This window comes from Pogona vitticeps, chromosome 1 (assembly GCF_051106095.1).
Source record: "Pogona vitticeps strain Pit_001003342236 chromosome 1, PviZW2.1, whole genome shotgun sequence".
NCBI classification, from domain to species: Eukaryota; Metazoa; Chordata; class Lepidosauria; order Squamata; family Agamidae; genus Pogona; species Pogona vitticeps.
In genome coordinates, this window is record NC_135783.1 from 216,522,712 (window position 1) to 216,543,209 (window position 20,498).

At 41.8% G+C, this 20,498-nt stretch overlaps 1 protein-coding gene across 6 annotated transcripts in view; it reads right to left on the minus strand.

Annotated features, from left to right (window-relative positions):
• Positions 1 to 7,494: 7,494 nt before the first annotated feature.
• The window catches only part of LYPD6 (LY6/PLAUR domain containing 6), a 68,321-nt gene continuing 55,317 nt past the window's right edge, over positions 7,495 to 20,498 (minus strand). For 3 of the 6 annotated variants that reach the window (XM_078376731.1, XM_020785717.3, XM_020785719.3), the window contains 3 exons: positions 17,315 to 17,413; positions 14,526 to 14,656; positions 7,495 to 12,321 (listed from right to left, as the gene is read on the minus strand). In XM_078376731.1, the coding sequence (XP_078232857.1) occupies positions 12,160 to 12,321; positions 14,526 to 14,656; positions 17,315 to 17,413 (392 nt within the window). In that variant the 3' untranslated portion in view covers positions 7,495 to 12,159. The remainder of the gene's footprint in view (positions 12,322 to 14,525; positions 14,657 to 17,314; positions 17,414 to 20,498) is intronic. The other 3 variants (XR_013536963.1, XR_012081945.2, XM_078376733.1) reach the window with 3 other exon arrangements.

Genomic DNA, 20,498 nt, shown 5'->3' on the forward strand with positions numbered 1-20,498 from the left:
GCTCTCTTACTGCTGGATAGCTCCACGGTTTAGGTCTCTGGCTGTGAAGCCAGAGTTGGCATTCCCCACTGTGCCTGCTTGACAGAAGCTGGACTTGATGAGCGATAGGGTCCCTTACAGCTCTGCAGTTCTAAGGTAATTATTATGTCATCAACAGGAAATCAACTTACACATCAAGCCTTTTGAGTGCCCATTTCTCTTGCAAATATTCCAGTCAGTGCATGGGTGGCAGGTACTGTCCTGCTTCCTTCTTCAGGCAACAAAGTACGTTATGCCTTCATAGCCCAGCTTTTCTCCAGGGATCTAAAGCAGCCACTCTCAACCTTTTTTTTTGGCCATGGCCATAAACACAAAATGAAAGAAATATAGACTGAAGCAGAATTGTACAAGCTGCATAATGAACCTTATAAGGTGCGCTATGAAGAATGGTTTCCAGTCTGTGGTCCCCTTGAAATGTGCCAGAGACTCTCAAGGGGCCATAGGGTCCTCTCCCCTAATTGATCCATAGGCCCCACGCATGGCTCTCCTCTCCACTTTATCCAAGCAACAACCCTCAGAAGTATATCAGGCTAAGAGAACCTATGACTGGCTAATAAAATTTACCCCACAAGCTTCATGGCCAAGTGGCCATCTCAAGCCACATCTCCAGCAAAGCATACCTGCCATCTCTCATGAATGGTTCCAATCACATGCCATTTGCCTATGTTCCTATTTCCCCCTGCTTTGAGAATCAACCAGTGGAACACAAGAGTGTTAACGCAGAGAATGAACATTACACCCCTGTACAGCAAGATGGCTTCCCTGGTTCTCGATTCGTAACTCCTGCCACTTAAATGTCTTATCTGTTTGTTTTAACTGAAAGCACTGTTTAAAAATAAAATAAAGTTAGGAGAAATCTAAATTAAGAATAATAGTTTGTCTGGTGACAAACAGCATATTCTTATGCCCATGTATGTATACATTCACTAACTTCTGTGTTTAAGCAAATGTTTCTGCAGAAACTGTCAACACCAATCTTTTTTTTTAAAAAAAAAAAACTTACAGGGAAATTTCACCATCAAGATATTTGACTACAAAGACACCTCGTTTCACTCGTAAAAATGCATGTTTAGGAATGCCCAGAGCAGCCACAAGACATGCTGAAACAAAGGTTTCCAGCTGCCTTCTGCCCTTATCTTTTCTGAGAAATTTCTGGCACCTGAAGGCTACATACAACTTTTGCAATGTTTGGAGTAAATCTAACAATTCCCAGACATTGCTACTTCTCGGGGGGGGGGGGGGAGAGCAACCTTTTTAAAAAAAGAAACAAAAGTTAAGAGCACCTAACGGGCTTTGGAGAATCTGACAGGACTGAAACATCCCAACTAATTTCAATCCCATTGGATTTTTAATATCATTGAGTTCAGTGACACCAGGAATCTTTTTTGCACACTATGCGACATGAAACCCAGCTTTGCCTCTGAGAGAACACCGTGACCAGCAGCTACAACCAATGCTAAGCCCTTATGTCTGCACCTACCTGCCATAGTATCAAGCACCTTATCATATCCATAATTTGTATTTTCAAGTATTTGCTTTCTGTGTGTAAGGAAAAAAGAGACCCGTATGTGTGTGTCACTTTGTTCAGATTGTAGCTGGTCTAAACATCCCCAGCTCTTCTGCCTAGCAAGTCTCCATCACAGAAGGGAGGGAAGGCTATAGCCCCACTCAAGCATAAAGGCTGAAAGCATGTAGGGGCTGTAAACGTGGCCGTGACGAACAGATAACAAGTTTCCAACCCACTGCAAAACAAGGCAGACCCTTCTGGGATTCAGAGCTCTGATTAGGAAGTGTTCCTCAACACAGAAACGTAGTAAACATCTCTGCCAGCCTCCCCAGTGAACACTCAAACTTCTGGGTGTGGAAATGGAGCTTATCCTTCCCAGCATGAAAACAGCTCTCCATGCGTTCAAGCTGAATGCCTGAACAGAGCCCTGAAAGACAGAGGATGTGAATTTGAAACTGGCAGCATATCTCAGCCAGGCTTTCCTATCAAGCATCAGCCACAAATAATTACAGTATAAGGCCTTGGATCTTAAGATAAGCAAAGGAGGCTTACAGTTGTGAGTTCTCCACTTTTTCTTTCTCGCTGCAACCACCTACAGTCTTACTCCACCCCTGCAGAAACTATCCTTAGTGGTAGGAGAGCTTCTTGTGGGTCAAGCCAGAGATGAGCGCTGAGGGGAAGGGGAACTTTACTTCCATAACATCATTAAAATAGCCTTCCAAGCTCAATCAACCATTTATCCTTCCCTCTCCACGCAGCTACCTTCCACTTGGTTCAGAAAGGGTCCCTGAAAGGGTGGCTACATGTGGAGAGTAAGAAAACACAAAAATTGCTCCGTATACTTTAGGACAGGGGCGGGCAATTAATTTCTATCGGGGGCCACATGGAAAATCTGAACTGTGTTTGGGGGACGAACCATGAATAATAGGCCCCCAATTTGTGGGTAGTAATAGGCCCCCATTGGGTGAGGCCCTGCGGTAAACGAACTACAAGGCTGACATAGGTAACTCCCTAAACTTTTTAGGGAGTTAACTATGTGAGTGTTGTAATTTGTTCACCACGGGGGAGGGGGAGGGGGAAAAAACCCAACACTGAGCTAACTCACCTATCCTCCGTTCCCCCACAGCTTTCCTCTCCGACTGTCTTCTATCCCGGGCAGGCAATGTGATGCGTCTCCTTGCGCAGCAATAATGCACTGCGCAAGGATCGCTTCCAGCCTCTTGAGCCGCAGTTTTGCTTACTGCTGTGCTGGGTGACCGGAGCCGGAGTTCTGGTTAACTCAGCAGTGACGGGTGGGCTGGACAGGAGTGGTGACGGGCGGGCCGGGCAGGAGCAGCTCGCGGGACATATGTGGCCCACGGGCTGCACTTTGCCCAGGTCTGCTTTAGGACTACAGATCTATATCCACATACAGGCGAGCAAGACCCAATTAACTTAATGGGTTCTAATGGTTGTTGTGGGTTTTTCGGGGTCTTTGGCCATTTTCTGAAGGTTGTTCTTCCTAACGTTTCGCCAGTCTCTGTGGCCGGCATCTTCAGAGGACAGCACTCTGTGTTCTAGTGTAGTTGGCTTTGGGAGTGCAGTATTTATGGCTGTGGGATAGGCTTTTGTCTTTTTTCTGTAGATGGGTGATTAGTGTGTATTGTTGTGCTAAGAAGAAGAGATTATCTGTTCCTGTGGGTGTCATTAGCTGGTCTTTTGTGTGTAATGATCCCCTGTCCTTGTGGCTGGGTAGAGTTCGTTGACCTTTTGCACTTCACACTTCACACTTTCCTCTTTTTTGTTGAAGTTTTGCTGGTGCTTGTGGATTTCAATAGCTTCCCTGTGCAGTCTGATGTAATGATTGCTGGTGTTGTCCAGTATTTCAGTATTTTGGAATAGAATTTCATGTCCAGTTTGTTTCAGGGCATGTTCAGCTACTGCAGATTTTTCTGGTTGTTTTAGTCTGCAGTGTCTCTCATGTTCTTTGATTCTGGTGTGGATGCTTCGTTTTATGGTTCCAATATATACCTGGCCACAACTGCAAGGTATCAGGTATACTCCTGCATTGGTGAGGGGGTCCCTTCTGTCCTTTGCTGACCGTAACATTTGTTGTATTTTTGTGGTGGGCTTGAATACTGTTTGTAGGTTGTGTTTTTTCAAAAGTTTCCCCATGCGGTCCATGACCCCTTTGATGTATGGCAGAAATACTTTATTTGTGGGTGGCTGTTTTTCTTCTTCAGTTTGGTGTTGTTTTCTTGGTTTGATGGCTCTTGTGATTTCATTTTTGGAGTAGCCATTTGCCTGTAGGGCCCAATTCAGATGGTTGAGTTCAGTGCTGAGAAACTGAGCTTCACAGTTCCGATTTGCATGGTCTACCAGTGTTTTGATTATGCCTCTTTTTTGCTGTGGATGGTGGTTGGAGTTTTTGTGTAGGTACCAGTCTGTGTGGGTGGATTTTCTGCAGACCTTGTGTCCCAGTCAGAAATCAGTTTTGCGTAGGACCATGACATCTAAGAATGGGAGTTGGCCCTCTATTTCTTTTTCCATGGTCAATTGTATATTTGTGTGGATGCTGTTGAGATGGTTGAGAAATTCTTCCAATTTTTCTTCACCGTGACTCCAAATTGCAAAGGTGTCATCCACATATCGGAACCAGACTGTGGGTGTGAGGGGTGCCGAAGCCAGGGCCAGTTTTTCAAAATGCTCCATGTAGAAGTTTGCTATAACGGGGCTGAGGGGGCTGCCCATGGCCACTCCATCTGTCTGTTCATAGAATTCATTATCCCACTGGAAATAGCTGGTTGTTAGGCAGTGTTGGAAGAGGGCCTTGATGTCTTCTGGAAAGATCTGCTGGATGAGTGTCAGGGTGTCCTTTATCGCTACCTTAGTGAACAGGGATGCTACATCAAAGCTGATCAGTCTGTCCCCAGGGTTGAGTTTTAGGGTGCTGATCTTGCTTATGAAATGTCCTGAGTCTTTGATGCAGGATAAGGTTTGTCCAATGTGGGTCTGTAGGAGGGTCGCTAGGTGTTTGGCTAATTCATATGTTGGGGAGCCAATGGCACTTACAATGGGCCTGAGTGGGATTGAGTCCTTGTGGATTTTGGGAAGTCCGTATAGTCTTGGTGGGAGAGCTTCTGTCTTGTGGATATGCTGAAGGACATTGGGGTGCAGGGAGGAACTCTTGATCAGCAGTTTGTTGTTTTGTGATTTTGTTGGCTGGGTCCCGTTTCAGTTTTCTGTAGGTGGTGGGATCTAGAAGTTCTCTGATTTTGTCCTTGTATTCTTGTTTCCATGATTACTGTGGCGTTACCTTTGTCTGCTGGCAGGATGATGATGGCAGCAGAGTTCAGGGACTTGATGGCATTTCTCTCCTTTCTTGTTATGTTGCTTTTGGGGGGTTTTGCTTTCCTTAGGATCCTAGTCACTTCCCCTCAGACTGCACGGGGAAGCCATTGAAATCCACAAGCACCAGCAAAACTTCAACAAAAAAAGAGGAAAGTGTGAAGCTCAACAAAACTTGGCTCCCAGCTCTCAAAAATACAGTGTGCAAAAGGTCAACGAACTCTACCAAGCCACAAGGACAGGGGATCATTACACACAAAAGACCAGCTAATGACACCCATCAACCACAGGAACAGATAATCTCTTCTCCTTAGCACAACAATACACCCACAATACACACTAATCACCCATCTACAGGAAAAGACAAAAGCCTATCTCACTGCACTCCCAAAGCCAACTACACCAGGGCACAGAGTGCTGTCCTCTGAAGATGCCGGCCACAGAGACTGGCGAAACGTTAGGAAGAACAACCTTCAGAACACGGCCAAGGAGCCCGAAAAACTCACAACAACCATTAGATCCCGGCCGTGAAAGCCTTCACGAATATATTAATGGGTTCTACTTTGGAACAGACATGGAGAGCACTACTATCGTTAACTTCTTCACAACTGCTTCTAAGAATTTGTGAAGACTCTGTCATCCAGGTGAGGTTATCTGGAAGTTGAGTCATGGCAACTGGACCTCTTTCTTATTAGGTTGAAACATTTCGCTACTTATCCAAGTAGCTTCTTCAGTCTGAGGAGAGTTGGTAGGAGACCCATGATATATCCTCTTTGGTTTCAATTCCCCCTGGTCTGAATAGAATGGTTAGATGGACAAAGGACCAAATTGACCAGAAAGACCACTGTTAATGACTGTTAACGACCCATCACAGTGGGTGGAGAAGGACTGCAGAAGTGGGATTTTCACTCACCCTTCCATCCTTTGTCCATCAAACAAGCCTATTCAAAGCAGAGGGAAGTGAAACCAATGTGGAGAATATACCAGGAGTCTCCTACCAACTCTCCTCAGACTGAAGAAGCTACTTGGATGAGTAGCAAAACATTTAAACCTAATAAGAAAGACGTCCAGTTGCCATGACTCAACTTCCGGATAGCTGCTTCTAAGGTTGATACAAGCTTTAAGTCTGATTTTTTAGGGTTTTAAAAAAAACTATAATCTAAATCAGTAGTTTTCAACCTTAGGTAACTAGATGTTCTTGGACTGTAACTCCTAGTAATCCTCGCCAACACAGCTGGTGGTGGTGGCTTCTGGGAACTGCAGTCTAAGAACATCTGGGTCCCCCAAGGTTGGGAACCTTTGGTCTAGATGGGCAGGATAGAAAACCTATAAATAAAAAAATAAATAAAAAAAATAAAATAAATAAATAAATAAATAAATAAATAAACCACTAATCTAAATCCTACTGCTTGTTCTATTAGGTGCCCTCAAGTCAGGACTGACTTATAATGACCCTAACAGGGCTTTCAAAGAAAGTAAGATATTTAAGGAGAGGTTTGACCAGTCCCAGACCCCAGTGACTTTCCATGGCTGAGCGGAGAGTCGAAACCAGGCTTCCTGAGTCCTAGTCTGTTACACTATCCACTAGGTATCCTAAACCTCACTAAGTATCCTAAATCCTACTGCTAGTCCACCTAGAAGAGATGCACCGAATTAACACGATAGATCAACGCTCATGTAACACCCATAGATTCAATGGATCTGTCTTAATCGGGAGACATAACTGGATATATGCCAATTGTGCAACATCAGAAGATCCCGGCCACAAAGACTGGCGAAACGTTAGGAACAACTTTCAGAACACAGCCAAAGAGCCTGAAAAACCCACAACCATTAGATCCCGGCCGTGAAAGCCTTCGCGAATACATATATGCCAATTCTTTTTTTGTTGTTGTAGTTTGTTTCTTTCTCAACTTCTATATTGGCACATAATGCAAAGCACTCTCTGGGTGGTTCACAACATAATCATACAAACACAGTAAATAATAATACAAATAATATAGAGATACATATCATCAAAACAATAAAATCAAGAGATTTGATTGCAGACTGCCTTGTAGGCTGCCTTGAACTTTCTTGGCACCGTATGAAGTATACACAGTCATCAAAAGTAAATAAAAATAGGTTATAGTGAAGGGTTGCTCACATGTTTGGAGGTGCTTGTAGACCAACTGTTCAAGCTTCCGAGCCCACCTGAAATGGATTTTAAAGCCCTTAATGGATTGGAGTTAGTGGTTGTGAACTTGCTCAGACAGGCAATACACACACTACAAAGAGCCTCGTGGCACAGCGATTAAACGGCTGTGCTGCAGCCCAAACTGTGCTCACGACCTGGGGTTCAATCCCACGTAGCCGGCTCAAAGTTCACTCAGCCTTCCATCTTTCTGAGGTCAGTAAACTTAGTGCCCAGCTCGCTGAGGGAGGGTGTGCTATGTATAGCTTGCACAATTAACTTGTAAACCAACCAGAGTGTGCTTAGGTGCTATGGCAACACATCTTGTTTTGCTTTTTCATTTTTAAGCATATAAAGTGATATTCATCTACAGGCTTCCCTTCCCAGGCAGCTTTCCTTTACAGTGAGTGCAGCAGGAGGAGGAGGAAGCAGGAAGAGAGCAGGCATATTAAAATTTTAAAACATAGTTTATTTATACAATATACAAAATTTACAACAACCTTAACAATTGGAAGCACTATTTACACTGAAATTACTTCAACAGAAGAACAGGGGGGACATAGAAGGAAGCAGAAACACGAATTTTGCATAAATTTGGCTTCAGATTTTCATGCTCTTACTGACTCATTTTGATTAAATGAAAAGGCGAAGGCAGGAGGAAATTTCACACAGCTGAAACATCAAAATTCACAGTGAAATGCAGATGCTGAAACACTCATTTGGCACATCATCATGCTTGGACTGCAAATGTTTGTCGTTTCAGAAATGTGTTCCAATCCAATGGTTATGGAGCAGCATACAACTTTTCCTGTGTGACACTGCGTCACATTCGTATCAACAGATTTTACAGACAGGACAACTCCATCATTCTTGCTTACAAATAATGAGACACTAAACCAAAATGGATAGCCAGGGTCCTCCCACGTACGTTACATACAGCTAGATCATGCAAACAAATACACTCATCACCTTTTCAGGGAGTTCACAACATATGCTACATATAACTTTGTACGGAACAGACACCACAAACAATTTTTTTAGTGAGTGCGGTTTTACACATTAATAATCACCACCACAGAGAGACAGCTTGAAAACAGCACCCACGTGATATTTCACATTTGCAAAGCAGCCAGGAACCACACATGGCCTGGGGGCCTAATCCAGCCTTATCAAAAGTAAGAAGCCAGTCTGTGGAGGTTACCAGATACCTCCTTGTCCTCTAAAGCTGATATCTATAGCTATGGGATTTTGGGACCCTTTGTCATCTCTGTTTAATGATTCACTTGCTTGTCACTCTTTGTTCTAAACAGGGAAAGGTTGGCATGTGCTAAACTGAGCACACACAGGGAGTCTATACTTTCATGTGCAGTATCGCAAGTCCCACGTGTCACTACTTTCACCTTGCCACCACGAATGGGTGCCTCTCATGTTCAGACCTGTCCCCAGCAGCTGTTTGATGGAAACGTATAGATGTTGGTTCCAGCTGCTTCAATGTAGCCAGTCATGACTGCATGAATGCAGTGTGACGAACTCTGAATTACCCAACAAAATCTCCCCATCTCTATAAGATGCGAGAAGGTAAAACTAATTACCAACACATAATGATTTTTAAGAGCACATGAATTCTGAACATATGTATTGTGTTTTTGGCACCAGTAATTACTTTGGTAAATTGAGGGATAGTGTCCTAGCAGTGCAACTTAGAGGAAAACAGAAGGTTGGTTAAAGTAATTCCCCATTAGCATACACCCATCGGTTTAGTGATATGCCACAATAAAAAGAGGTTCTGTACCCCTTTAAACCATGAGTCAATAAATGAAACCAAATGAATACAGGTTTTAAGGAAATGCTGTTCTATATAGAATTAGCTGTTGTGCATTAAACATATACATTATGCCATGTACAGCTTTTGATTCACTGCCATTACTATTTTTATTTAATTTTTTTGTTTGCTTGTTTATTGAAAAATACAAAAACTGGCCATTTGTTGCAACAGTGTCATTACTGGACTAAATCTCAATCATGATGATTGGAAAGTAATACAGGGAGAAGGACCTTTTTGCCCACTGGAGACTCTGCACACCCTGAGATGTGATTTCCAAGGGTTTAGAAGCCCTCTGGAAAGAGGATGACATGGAGGTTGGTGGGGATAGCCAACACTGAAAAGAGACATCCTGTACCTAAAAGGTCAATTTTTTTAAAAAAAATCAAGTTAAAACAGCTCTTAATCTGATCATGTTATTCATGGTTAAAGCAGAAGAACAAAACAAAAAGGAACAACTGAACTATACCTCAGTGCTTTTGATGGGACTTCACCTTGACTAAGTTTATTACAATCATTAACTTATAATAGTGAGTCCTGCTTCCAATGGCTGAAATCCTGTTGCACAGCTATGCTTGCATATGTGAAGCTGTGGAAGTGATCGAGAGAGAGAGAGAGAAAAAATCACATATGGGCAGAAGTAACACCCACAAAGCACCTCCACAGGCATGTTGTGTAACAGTTCCAATGTGAACAATCAATTGTGCAACCATGACATGATTCATGCAACAGTGACATGATGAACAGCATGATCAAATATGCAGTGCTGGCTGCCTGGGTGTAAAGGCCAGCTTTTACACTTTTCCAGGTGTAAATTTATGTCATGCCAACTTGAACAGGACTTCAGCCAATGAGTTAGAGGGCCATGAACATATTTAGGTGTATTTGGGATGGCAGAAATGTTCATACTTGCAGTGATTATTACTAGACAACTAGATAATGTTCCAATGAAGGTCACAGAAGCTTACTACTAGATAAAATCATAACAAAGTGAGAATCCCATGCAGCATGTGTGGTATGGTGCATACCTGGTTCCCTGGCACATATGGTTCCATTGTACTTTCAACAGGGAACTAAGTTTACGTTCACACAAGGAACTAGACCAACTCCTACCCTAGAAGGCCACATGTCATCAAAAAGTGGCTGTGTTTAACAATTTATTTAAATGAGCTGGACTCACAGGCTGGTTGGTCGACTAGCGTAAGTGTGGTCCAACACACATGGAAGACAAAATGTTGGGAAGCATGTACACACACATGCACACACATACAATATGGGTGTACCAGATGGCTGGTAGGTTGCTTTAAGCAGAGATTTCTATCAAACACTAAAAAAACACACATATAATTTTCTTCCTTATTTGTATACATACCATATAGGTTCTTTTCCATTCCCCTCACTACCCAGCATCAACTTGTAATTTGATAAAAATGGCAATTCCCCACTGGTCAACATTATTCAAAAGCAACTCATAAAAATCACTATAACATATGATTACATGGTTGTCCATGGTTTATAAAACTCCACCAAGCTTTTATATGCCATATGCCAGTAATATATAACTGAATTAAGTTCAACTCTACCAATCTTTTATTTCCCTGCCCTAGTTCGTTGTTGCTGAAAATCACTTGTCACAAAATATCTCTTACATACCAGACTTAACAGGAGTTAAGCACTGTTAGAAACTGCTTAAGAATTGAATTCTATACAGTGTCTCATCCATTCTGATCATACCATACAAAAATAAATTACTGTGATCTAATATGGAAAATAAACTCTTTCATGTGCCCAAAGTTTCATCAGAACTAATATAAATTAAAATGTAATGAAACTGAGCCTATGTCTTATTGAAAACAAGAAAACTGTACATGATTATTTCTCTGCCAAAAGTTCTAAATATACCAGAACCCTTATTCTACTTATTGCAGAAATGCTGTACTGACATGTCATAATAATCTAAAACTCACCATCTGATCCCTAGTTTCAAGGAGCCCCAATACACTGAACAAGGAGTTTACCCATTGTCTTCAAAGACAGGGATGATTTCACGAAGGAAATGAGAAGGTGAATGAAAACCTTATTCAGAAACAGAGCTGAATGGGGAAGCTTCTCTTAGCAGATCAGAACCAGGGCTGCACATGTACAGTGCCACACTAAGCAAATTTATACAGAAGCATGTTTGTCTCAATTCAATGGGAATTATTCCAAGTTAAGTGTATGTAGGGTAGCAAAATTACTGTGCAATCTTATGTTTGTCAATACAGAATGCAGGCCAACTGTGTTCAATGGGCCTTTTTCCTAGGTGAGCATATGTAAGAGTGCAACTTAGTTTATTAATTGGTTAGATTAAAGCAATTTAAAGCATCTTGAAGATCAATAAGGTGATCCCAATTCAACAGGCCATGTATTTTTAAAAAGAGATTAAGAATTTTAAAAATATAAGTGCTAACAAAAAACTGCATGCGGAAGGAATTATCTTAGCGAAGCTCAGCACTTGGAGAAGTCACTTTTTCTACTACAGCTCCCAGAATCTCCAAGCCAACAAGGTGACTTGGAAATTCTGGGAATTATAGTTTAAAAACAGTGGAAGAGGCATTAGAGGCATTCCCCTTCTTGTGTAGGAAATACGTCTTTTAAGATGCACGTCTTTTAAAATGCACGTCAGCCCTGCCTATACATTTCAAGAAGAGTGGCTTTTTCTTCAAAATAATTGTTTCTTCATATCCAGGTGTATGCACTGAGATGAAACCCAGTCAGTTTTACTTGGAACAGATCCATGGATCAAAGGGTTTACTCTAAATACAATTCAATCTAAATCCATCTCTATACGACTAACCAAGTAACATTGGTTAGGCCTAACAGGTCAACTAGAAACCCTTTTTTTGGGGGGGGGGACAGTGGAGCAACTTTATAGGAATCCCTAGTGTTTAACTATTTATTACTGCAAACTCACAATTCTCGTAGATTCTCTCGTCACAAGCAGAGAGGCAGAGAGGAAAATAGACATTTTCCATCAAGATTTCACTGACCACACCTCCATCCATGAACTACAAAAGGTTTCCTTCAACTTCCTTCAAACTAAACTTGCAGCGAAAATGTCCCCTCCCCAACAATTCAGAAACTATGGCTTTTGAACCAGCCAATGCTAAAACGAGTTTAAAAATATACATTTAGAAATGTCACTAAAAATGTAAGATTTGAAACATATATTAAATTAAGATCACTTATGTATGCATAAATATTTTCATCCTCAACTGCTTGCCTTGGTGTGCAAGCTCTATCCTTGGGCATCTACGTAGAAAAGACTAAGAGCAGACACCATGCCATTATTGATGGACTTTTCCAATGTCTCTGTGTGTGATTGATGGGGGTTATTGTTGCAAATATGGCATCGCTTGAGTTTCTGGGCAATGGCAAGTTGCAGATGTTGCCCTCACAACAAGAAGTGCAGACCTAGAAAAGAGAAGAAAAGCCATGGTGAAGGGAAGCACTCCACATCTGAAGAACCTTTCACAACAGAAAACTAATTGCACACTGCCTACCAAACATCCAAGCCCTGCCCCTTTTTAAAAATAAAAACCGATGATCAAGGGAAACATTTAGATGCTGAAACGGGAAGTCCTCAAATTGCTGAAGATTGCCCTGATTGTCACCTCTTCTGATCTCTCATAGCTCGCGAATTAGCTTGCTTTGTTTAACGAGTTGTCAACAAAAGGTAAACAAGGCTTCCTCTGCCTTCTGAACTGCTCAGACACAAAGCTCAGCAGAAACTGTGTCAACAGAAACTCTAAAATGGCTTCTTCTTCTAATGAAGTACTAGTTGTGGTATGTGTTTTGACTAGAGATGGGGGTATTCGTAGACAAATACGAATATCTTCCCAAAGGTGGAAATAACGAGGGTCCGAACCCATGGAGCCGGACCATCCACTCATTGTTCGGCCGCTGCCAAGGGCACAGCAGCGTCTTCCATTGGCGCAACTGTCTGCAATGGATTAGCCACTCTATGACCTGGCAGAGAGGCTTCTCATCACACCTCCAGCCAGGAGTACCTAATACACGGCAGAGCACAACGCGATACGAAGATGCCGCTGCACCCTTCGCAGCGGCCAAACAGTGAGTAGACGGTCTGGCTCTATGGGGCTGGACCCTCATTATTTCCACTTGTGGGGAGATATTCCTATTTGTCTACGAATATGAATACCCCCATCTCTAGTTTAGCTCAGAAGCTGTAGAAAAGAGAGGGAACTACAGACCAGAGAGCTGCTTGCCACATATTTGGAGCAAACAGGACGAAAGGCATAGTGGATGGAGAAAGGGTTAAATACTGCTCCCTTCTCTTATACCTTCACTCTGCCCAAGCAGAATACACTCTTTAGAAAACAGCATGTAGAAACTTCATCCTGAGAGGTGGTGTCTTTTTAATGGATTGTTGTGCTCTGTTGTTTTCAAATGTGTTTTTAGTATAGATTTTACTGATCATTTTTAAGATAATACTTGTTTAATTTTTTGTAACATCTGTACACTCACTGTTTTTAACTTTTAAATACAGACTTAACTGTTGTAAGACAGCTTGGGTTCTTTTAAGGAGAAAGACGGGGTAAAATATTTTAAATATAGTAAAAATGTATTGTGCAGTCAGCCCCCTCATGGAAATATCTTAGGTAAACTGTCACCTACAGAAGGTTACAGTAGATTATACTGAATGTCATGATGACATTACATGTGGGTATTCAGTTACTTTCTTCTAGGGCACCAACTGCTTGCATATCACATGTCTTCTCCATGAGCTATGGATATTATTTTAAAACTGACAGGAAAAAAACATAATACCATTACAATAAATTACAAGCAAAACTACTTTAAATACAGATGAAACGGTCTTCCCCAAAGCGTTAATGTGCACCATAAAAATGTCTAGCCATATTGCGTGTCTTTCATCTCGTACAGCTATCATTTTAATTCCTGGGGGAAAACAAGAAAGTTTCCCTCTTACTTGCTTCCATCGTAATTTATGTTCTCAACATTTTCTGAAGTTTTCAAACCACAGGGGGGAAATGCCTTGTAAAATATGCTTTAATGGAAAAGCTCTTCTATGTATTTTCTTTAAACTGCCAAAACATATGGACTGGAATCATAGCTCCCATCATTTCTGAAATTATATAGCTTGCCACTACTGTCTCAGACCCCTAACTTCCCACTTTACTCTTTCCAGCTATGCCTTTGGATGGGTCTGGTTCACTTAGGTGACCTTCCATTTCACGGTACAGTACCATGTAATTGCACCATAACAGTAATTATTTTATTTCACGTCTAATAGCTAGAACATGTTACCATACAAAAGAAAACAACCAAAGGGTATCACTGAATCCAGAAGCGCTCCCCACTCCCAAAAAAATTACACTGGATCCATAAATGGCTGAAAATGTCCAAAGTTTGGGGGGGGGGGAGGGAGCAATCACCCTATGCTTATGGCTAATTTTAACTTTAAAAAAACTGGGGTGACTAGGAGGATCATATGGGGAGGCTGTGCTCACCCCAAAAAGTGCTATTCAAGTATATCTTTAGGAAAACCAGCTTGGGGAGGCACAGTGGGATTTGGAGAGCCTCAACGCAGCCTGAGCACTTTACCTGCCCCTGATGTAAAGCCTGCTTAGTACCTTCAGTCCTTTATGCTGGAGATCAATGCATCCCGTAGCCAAACAATCCTCCAGTGGCACACATCGTTTGGTAACAGACACACTCTTCCCATTGGCTTCCAGCGTATGTTGAGTGTAGCAGTATCTTGTAGCTGGCAGGAAAGACAAGAGGTTTTCTGCTTATTCCTACAGACAACTTTCCCCATGGTTATTACAGTCATGAGAGTCAGTGTGGTATGGCAGATAGATAGAGTGCCTTTCGGGGTGGCCCCACTCTGCCATGGAAACTCACAGGAGAATTAGCAATGGTAAACCATGCTTTGAACATCTCACATACTTCAGAACCCTGTCAGGGTCGCCACAAGCGAGAAGTAATCTGCCAGGACATAACAAACACTAGCAATTCGCGTTATGCCGTAACATGAGAGATTCTTTCAGACATAGGCACACATTGTGGCCATATGGGGGGTGACTCTGGGTTTTTCTCTTGCAAAGGTTATAGGCCCAGAACTGGCAGCCTATTCCACTCTGCTCCTACAAGCCATCTAGAATAGCTCTCATCAATGTACTTACATCAGCGACTTCAATTTAACAAAATTATCCATTGTAAGAGGAAATATTTCTTCTTCTTTTCCCTCAACTTGACAACAATTTATTTAGCAAGAAGCAAGTTCTAATATTATGCATTTGTTTGTGGGGGGTTTTTTTTGGTCAAAAGCTTTATACAAGCTTACATCAAAAAGCTGGGTGTACATCTTAGGCCTCTTACAACACCAGTGCTTGTTTTATTTTTAAGATGGAATTCCAGTCCACTTATTCACCACATTCAATCTTACATCACACGTGTATCTGGCTTGGTGTGTCCCGCACACACAGAACCTGTGGGCAGCAGACAAACTGAACCAGGACCGGTCCATAAAGCAGCAATGATGAGAAGAAGTATGGTCCATAGCCGTATGGATGCAAAATCCCCATGCCACAGTTGCTAGTCCTGCAAGAATTTTGTGTACCTGCTATGTCCCTCAGAAAAAAGGTGCCTTGATTGTGAAGCCTATGGCCTCCAGATTTCTTGCTCTAAAGATATTTGCTGATGAACAGGATCACATTAGACTATCTTTATACAAAACGTGGTGGTGGGTTTTGGGGAGTAACTCCTCAGAACCTTCTACCCACTTCTAAGAAACATGTAAGACCAATTTTAGTTAAGACAAATAAGTTAAAAATAATGCCCAGTGCCTGCCAAATGTGTGTGCGCGTGCGTACGTGCACACATAACACACACAAGTTAAGCAGCTGAATATGCTGCGCTATGTGAATAAAATTGTATCCAATAGCTACAGGTCTAACCGGACTTTGTGGTAAAGCTAAAAGATGGATTAAATTTTCCACCTGGTCAGTTCCAGCCTCCAAATCCTCCAAATCCTGTGTTTGGTAAATATACAGCAATCCTACTATGACAAAACGACAGACTCCTGGTGCCGTTCAAAGCAGATAAGACAAAAGAGCTTTAACAGAAGCCTAACTATGGCAAGTGTATCTCAGCTACCCTGTTTCCTTGAAAATAAGACCTACCCTGAAAATAAGCCCTAGTATGATTTTTCAAGATGCTCGTAATATAAGCCCTACCCCAAAAAATAAGTCCCAGTTCAGTGAAACCCCACCCTCCACCATTGTGCGGCATTGTGCAGCAACCAGAAAATGACATGATTGTAAAATAAAACATCCTCTGAACATAAGCCCTAATGCATTTTTGGAGCAGAAATTAATATAAGACCCTGTCTTGTTTTCGGGGAAACACGGTAGATTATCAAAAGCAGGTAGCTAAGCTAATGAATTAATGGGAATAATGGAAACATGAGTTCAGAAATGTATGCTGTCATGCCGCCTAATTAATTTCTCTGCTTTAATGTCGTAATTCGTGTCTCTTTGAAGTGGGAAAGCATTATTTCAAAGTCAGGACTGCTGCTCACTTTCTTGTTCTATTGAACATCTCTTTGTAGTCCAACTATCAGCAAATATGGTTGCTACAACAATTCATTACTGTCACCCCCACAGCAGGAGAAAGTACAGCAAACAGCTGTCTCCTCCTTCCAATGCACAGACTTCTTTGCTTTCCTTCCACATGGTTCCTAGTGTTCTGCTTTGACTCAGACTCTGGGCAGGACTGGGGTAAGATACGAGGGACGAGTCCATGCGCAGTTTACATAGTTCGACAAACTGTTCGTCTTCCTTAAACTGAAATACTTTTTGGAGGCCCGTAACCTATTCTTTGATACAATATTTGGAATCACTGCCTCTACACCAGGAGGATTAGGACTGGACTTATACATGTCTTACACAAATCCAGAATGGATGTCATTACCACCAACCTTCTCAAAACTGAGTTTGAATGACTCTTGAGGCAAAAATTTCTAAGAAACTTTCTATCCATGCACCCAAAACGTTCCCTAGGGCCTTTAAAGACTGCGTGTACCCAAACAAAGCCTCATAGAAACATCAAAGAGTTATGCAGAGACTACAGGAAGGAGCCACACAAACTACTGCCAACACAGCAGCACTGAATGTTCCCCAGTATGCAAGAGAACAATTACAATTTTATACATGTATGTCACTGACCTACATAAAATGTGTACAGAGTTTCTGGGTAGGCTGCAGCTAGTGAGCCATAGAAGAGGCCCTCCCTGTCCTCTAGGTGACCCTTTAAGGGTGAAGGCATCCATGTGAAGAATATGTGTAGCACATGTCAACCACTTCTAGAATGGACACATATTCTAGAAGGGCACCTCTCTGGCAATAAGAAGCTTATTTACCTCTCGGGCAATAGATGTCAGGAGCCCACTGGTTACATTCATAGTTGTCTACTGCTTGTTCACACGTAAAACACTTGAATCCACCGGGATATGGAGTGGCTGAAAAAGGCAAACACAACAAAGAAATTTACTTTCAAATCCATTTGGAAAATAGATAATGTTTTTCCAGTCTTATTCATTAATTCACACACATACATCGTGGTTTTCACAGCTTTATACAAGAGCTGATCCCCACTGCTAGTGGACTGATTTGGAGTCCCAGGTTTTCTACACAGTCACCTTTCAAAAAAATCTTGAAACTTAAAAAAAAAAATCAAGCCCTTTCCAGACAACAAGATATTAAAGGTTAGTAGAAACAATAGGAGGGAGTCTTGAAAGCCACCTGATCCAACTGCTTGGTGAGTGGAGGAAATCCAGAGCTTGGGCCTCAAGTAAACACCTACATGACTTGACAAGGAGGAACCCAACATCTAGTTTCGCTATCAAACTAATCTTACAATTCAGTTATTTTGCCCTCTCTCTTTTTTAGTTTCCCCACAGAAAAACAGATTCCTTTTCATGTTCACCCAGAACCTACCCTGAGAGTCCATTAGATTTAATAGTGGCAGAGGAAAAGGGTTCTCTCTTCACCCATGCAACAGCCCTTCAAAGATTTGAAAAATATTATGAAATCTCCCTGACCTTTAGTCTTCTGATCTCCAGGCTAAACATATAGTTATGTTCTCTCAGTACTTCCCCCGGGGCCACTCACCACCTGTGTTACCCTCTTCTGAACCCCAGCCTACACTGGGGCAGACAATCTGGGACCCTTCAGATGTTTTGGCCTACACGACTGGAGAAGATGGGAAACACTTCTGCAGGACAACAATGTTGCCTAGTCATGCTTTATATTCTTCTTCAAGTTTGATGTCAAGAACCAGACCAAAGAATTATAATGATTTGCAATGAAGCTGAAGCATCTTTTGGTTAAGCCCATAAAGCCAAACACAGATGCTAAAGTAGAAAACAAGCCCCTGCCAGTTGCTGGCCAGAATCCAATTGGTGATTCACACTTGGATAAGTGAAATGGCCTAATTTGTGGAAGCAAATTGCCACTAATTAACAAGATGCCAGTTGCACTCCTTGGGTGTGAGCATCACTGCACAATGGGGCATGCACCCAGGATCGCAACTTGAACCTCATTAATCAGTGGCAATTTGCTGTGGAGCCTTACAGCATTTCACTGTTGCCAGTATAAACTATCAGTTGAATTCTAGCCAGAATTTGCAGGACAAAGATGCACTGTTTGGAACTCCAATCAGCTTCTTTGTGCAAAAAGTGAAACTGTACACTTAAAGCAACCTTCTGCTGTAGGAGTGCAACACAATCTTACATACAGTATGTCTATTAAAATGTAAGCACTGCCATTTATTTCAAGTGTGTAAATGTGCATAGTACCAGAATTGAAAGCCGGGCAAAGAGTAATTTCCTTTGCTAATGAATGCTACTTCTTATTCTTTTCCTATCAGCTTGCACATGTGTGCATTTATTGACATACCTGGATATATGTCTACACACATTAGAGAACTCCATCTGATTACTGGTGCACTTACAATCTCAAATTCTTAGGTTTCTTGAGGAGAAGTAGTATGAATATTAATTAAAATGTGTTGCTAAAACCTTCCCAGGATCTCTCTGTAGCTATGTTCAGGACACAAAATTTTAGATACAGCTTAACTGAGACAGGTAAATAATGTTTAGAAGTAACCAATACACAGCTGCACACTGTAACATTTCAGGCCTGGACTTTTTAAATTTCACCCGAAAAACATTGTTGCAGAAATACCCAAACATAAAATTGGTTTGAGTTAAAATTTCACAGTAACCTTGATGAATATAAAACACATCAAATTGTCATATGCGTAGTCTCCAATGCATTTTTTGTATCACCTGGCAGGACAAAGTTCCAAATAGAGTAGTCCTGGAATGAGCTGGAATTTTTAGCATGTATACATTACTGAAACAGCAACATCTACCTTGGCTTGGGCATGTAATGAGAACTGCTGATGGTCAGATTCCAAAAGATCTCATGTCTGGAGAATTAGTGCAGGGAAATTGCCCCAGAAAGAGACCACAGCTGCGATACAAGGATATCTGGAAGTGGGATCTGAAGGCCGTAGGAATGGACCTCGACAGATGGGAAACCTTGACATTGGAACGTTCAGCCTGGGGGCAGGCAGTGCAGCATGGCCTCTCCCAATTTGAAGAGACATTCATTCAGCAGGCTGAGGCAAAGAGGCAGTCACGAAAGCAGCAAAATCAGGGAGTTGGACAGGGGAGAGATTGTATTTGTCTTCAGTGTGGAAGGGATTGTCACTCTCGAATTGGCTTTCTCAGCCACACTAGACATTGTTCCAAGTCCTCCATACAAAGCACGTTACCATAGTCTCTTGAGACTGAAGGATGCCTAAACATCAATCAAGTTAATATTGGCTTTCTAGAAATACTGTTCACTACACAGCAAATTCTAGACTATATCTTCTTTTCAAAAAAGCTTGAGTTAAAATATAGGCTTCCCCTATTGCACCATGAGAATGATTACTTTCTTCCTCCTGGGAAAAACGAAAGCCTGTTACAGTGACTATACACTGGCAAGCCACCTATATCAACTTAATATATCATACAATCATGGTAAACTCACAAAAGGTGCCTGAGGCACTGGAACACTTCTACAGTTTAGTCCTATGCTCTGAAAATGAACGAGTACGTTTTAGAAAGAAGATGAAATGAAGCCTTTGTATCCTAAGCCAGAGCTGAGAAGGAACCCTTGGTGCCTGATTCCTCCAGCATAGATAAATGCATTGCCAAGCAGTATGATACTAGCATCAGAGTATTTGAAACTTCTTTTTTAAAAAGGAAACAAATCCACCACATTAGTGGCCATCCATGGACATGGAATGGTTTTTCTCTCCTCTTTCCCCCACCAGGCAGACCTCCTCCTGATTGTAATCTTTGTTTAATCCTGAACAAGCAACATTTCATTTTTATTTCATTTTATGAAGGGCTGCTTTGAATGCCGTTTTTGTCAGAAAGGCAAATCAGATGTTTAATAGATAAGTAATGTTTACCAGCTCTGCCCATCATTTGGTTTTCTCCCCCCCTTTTTTTTTGTGATAAAGTAATGGGAGAGTTTGAATAGGATGAG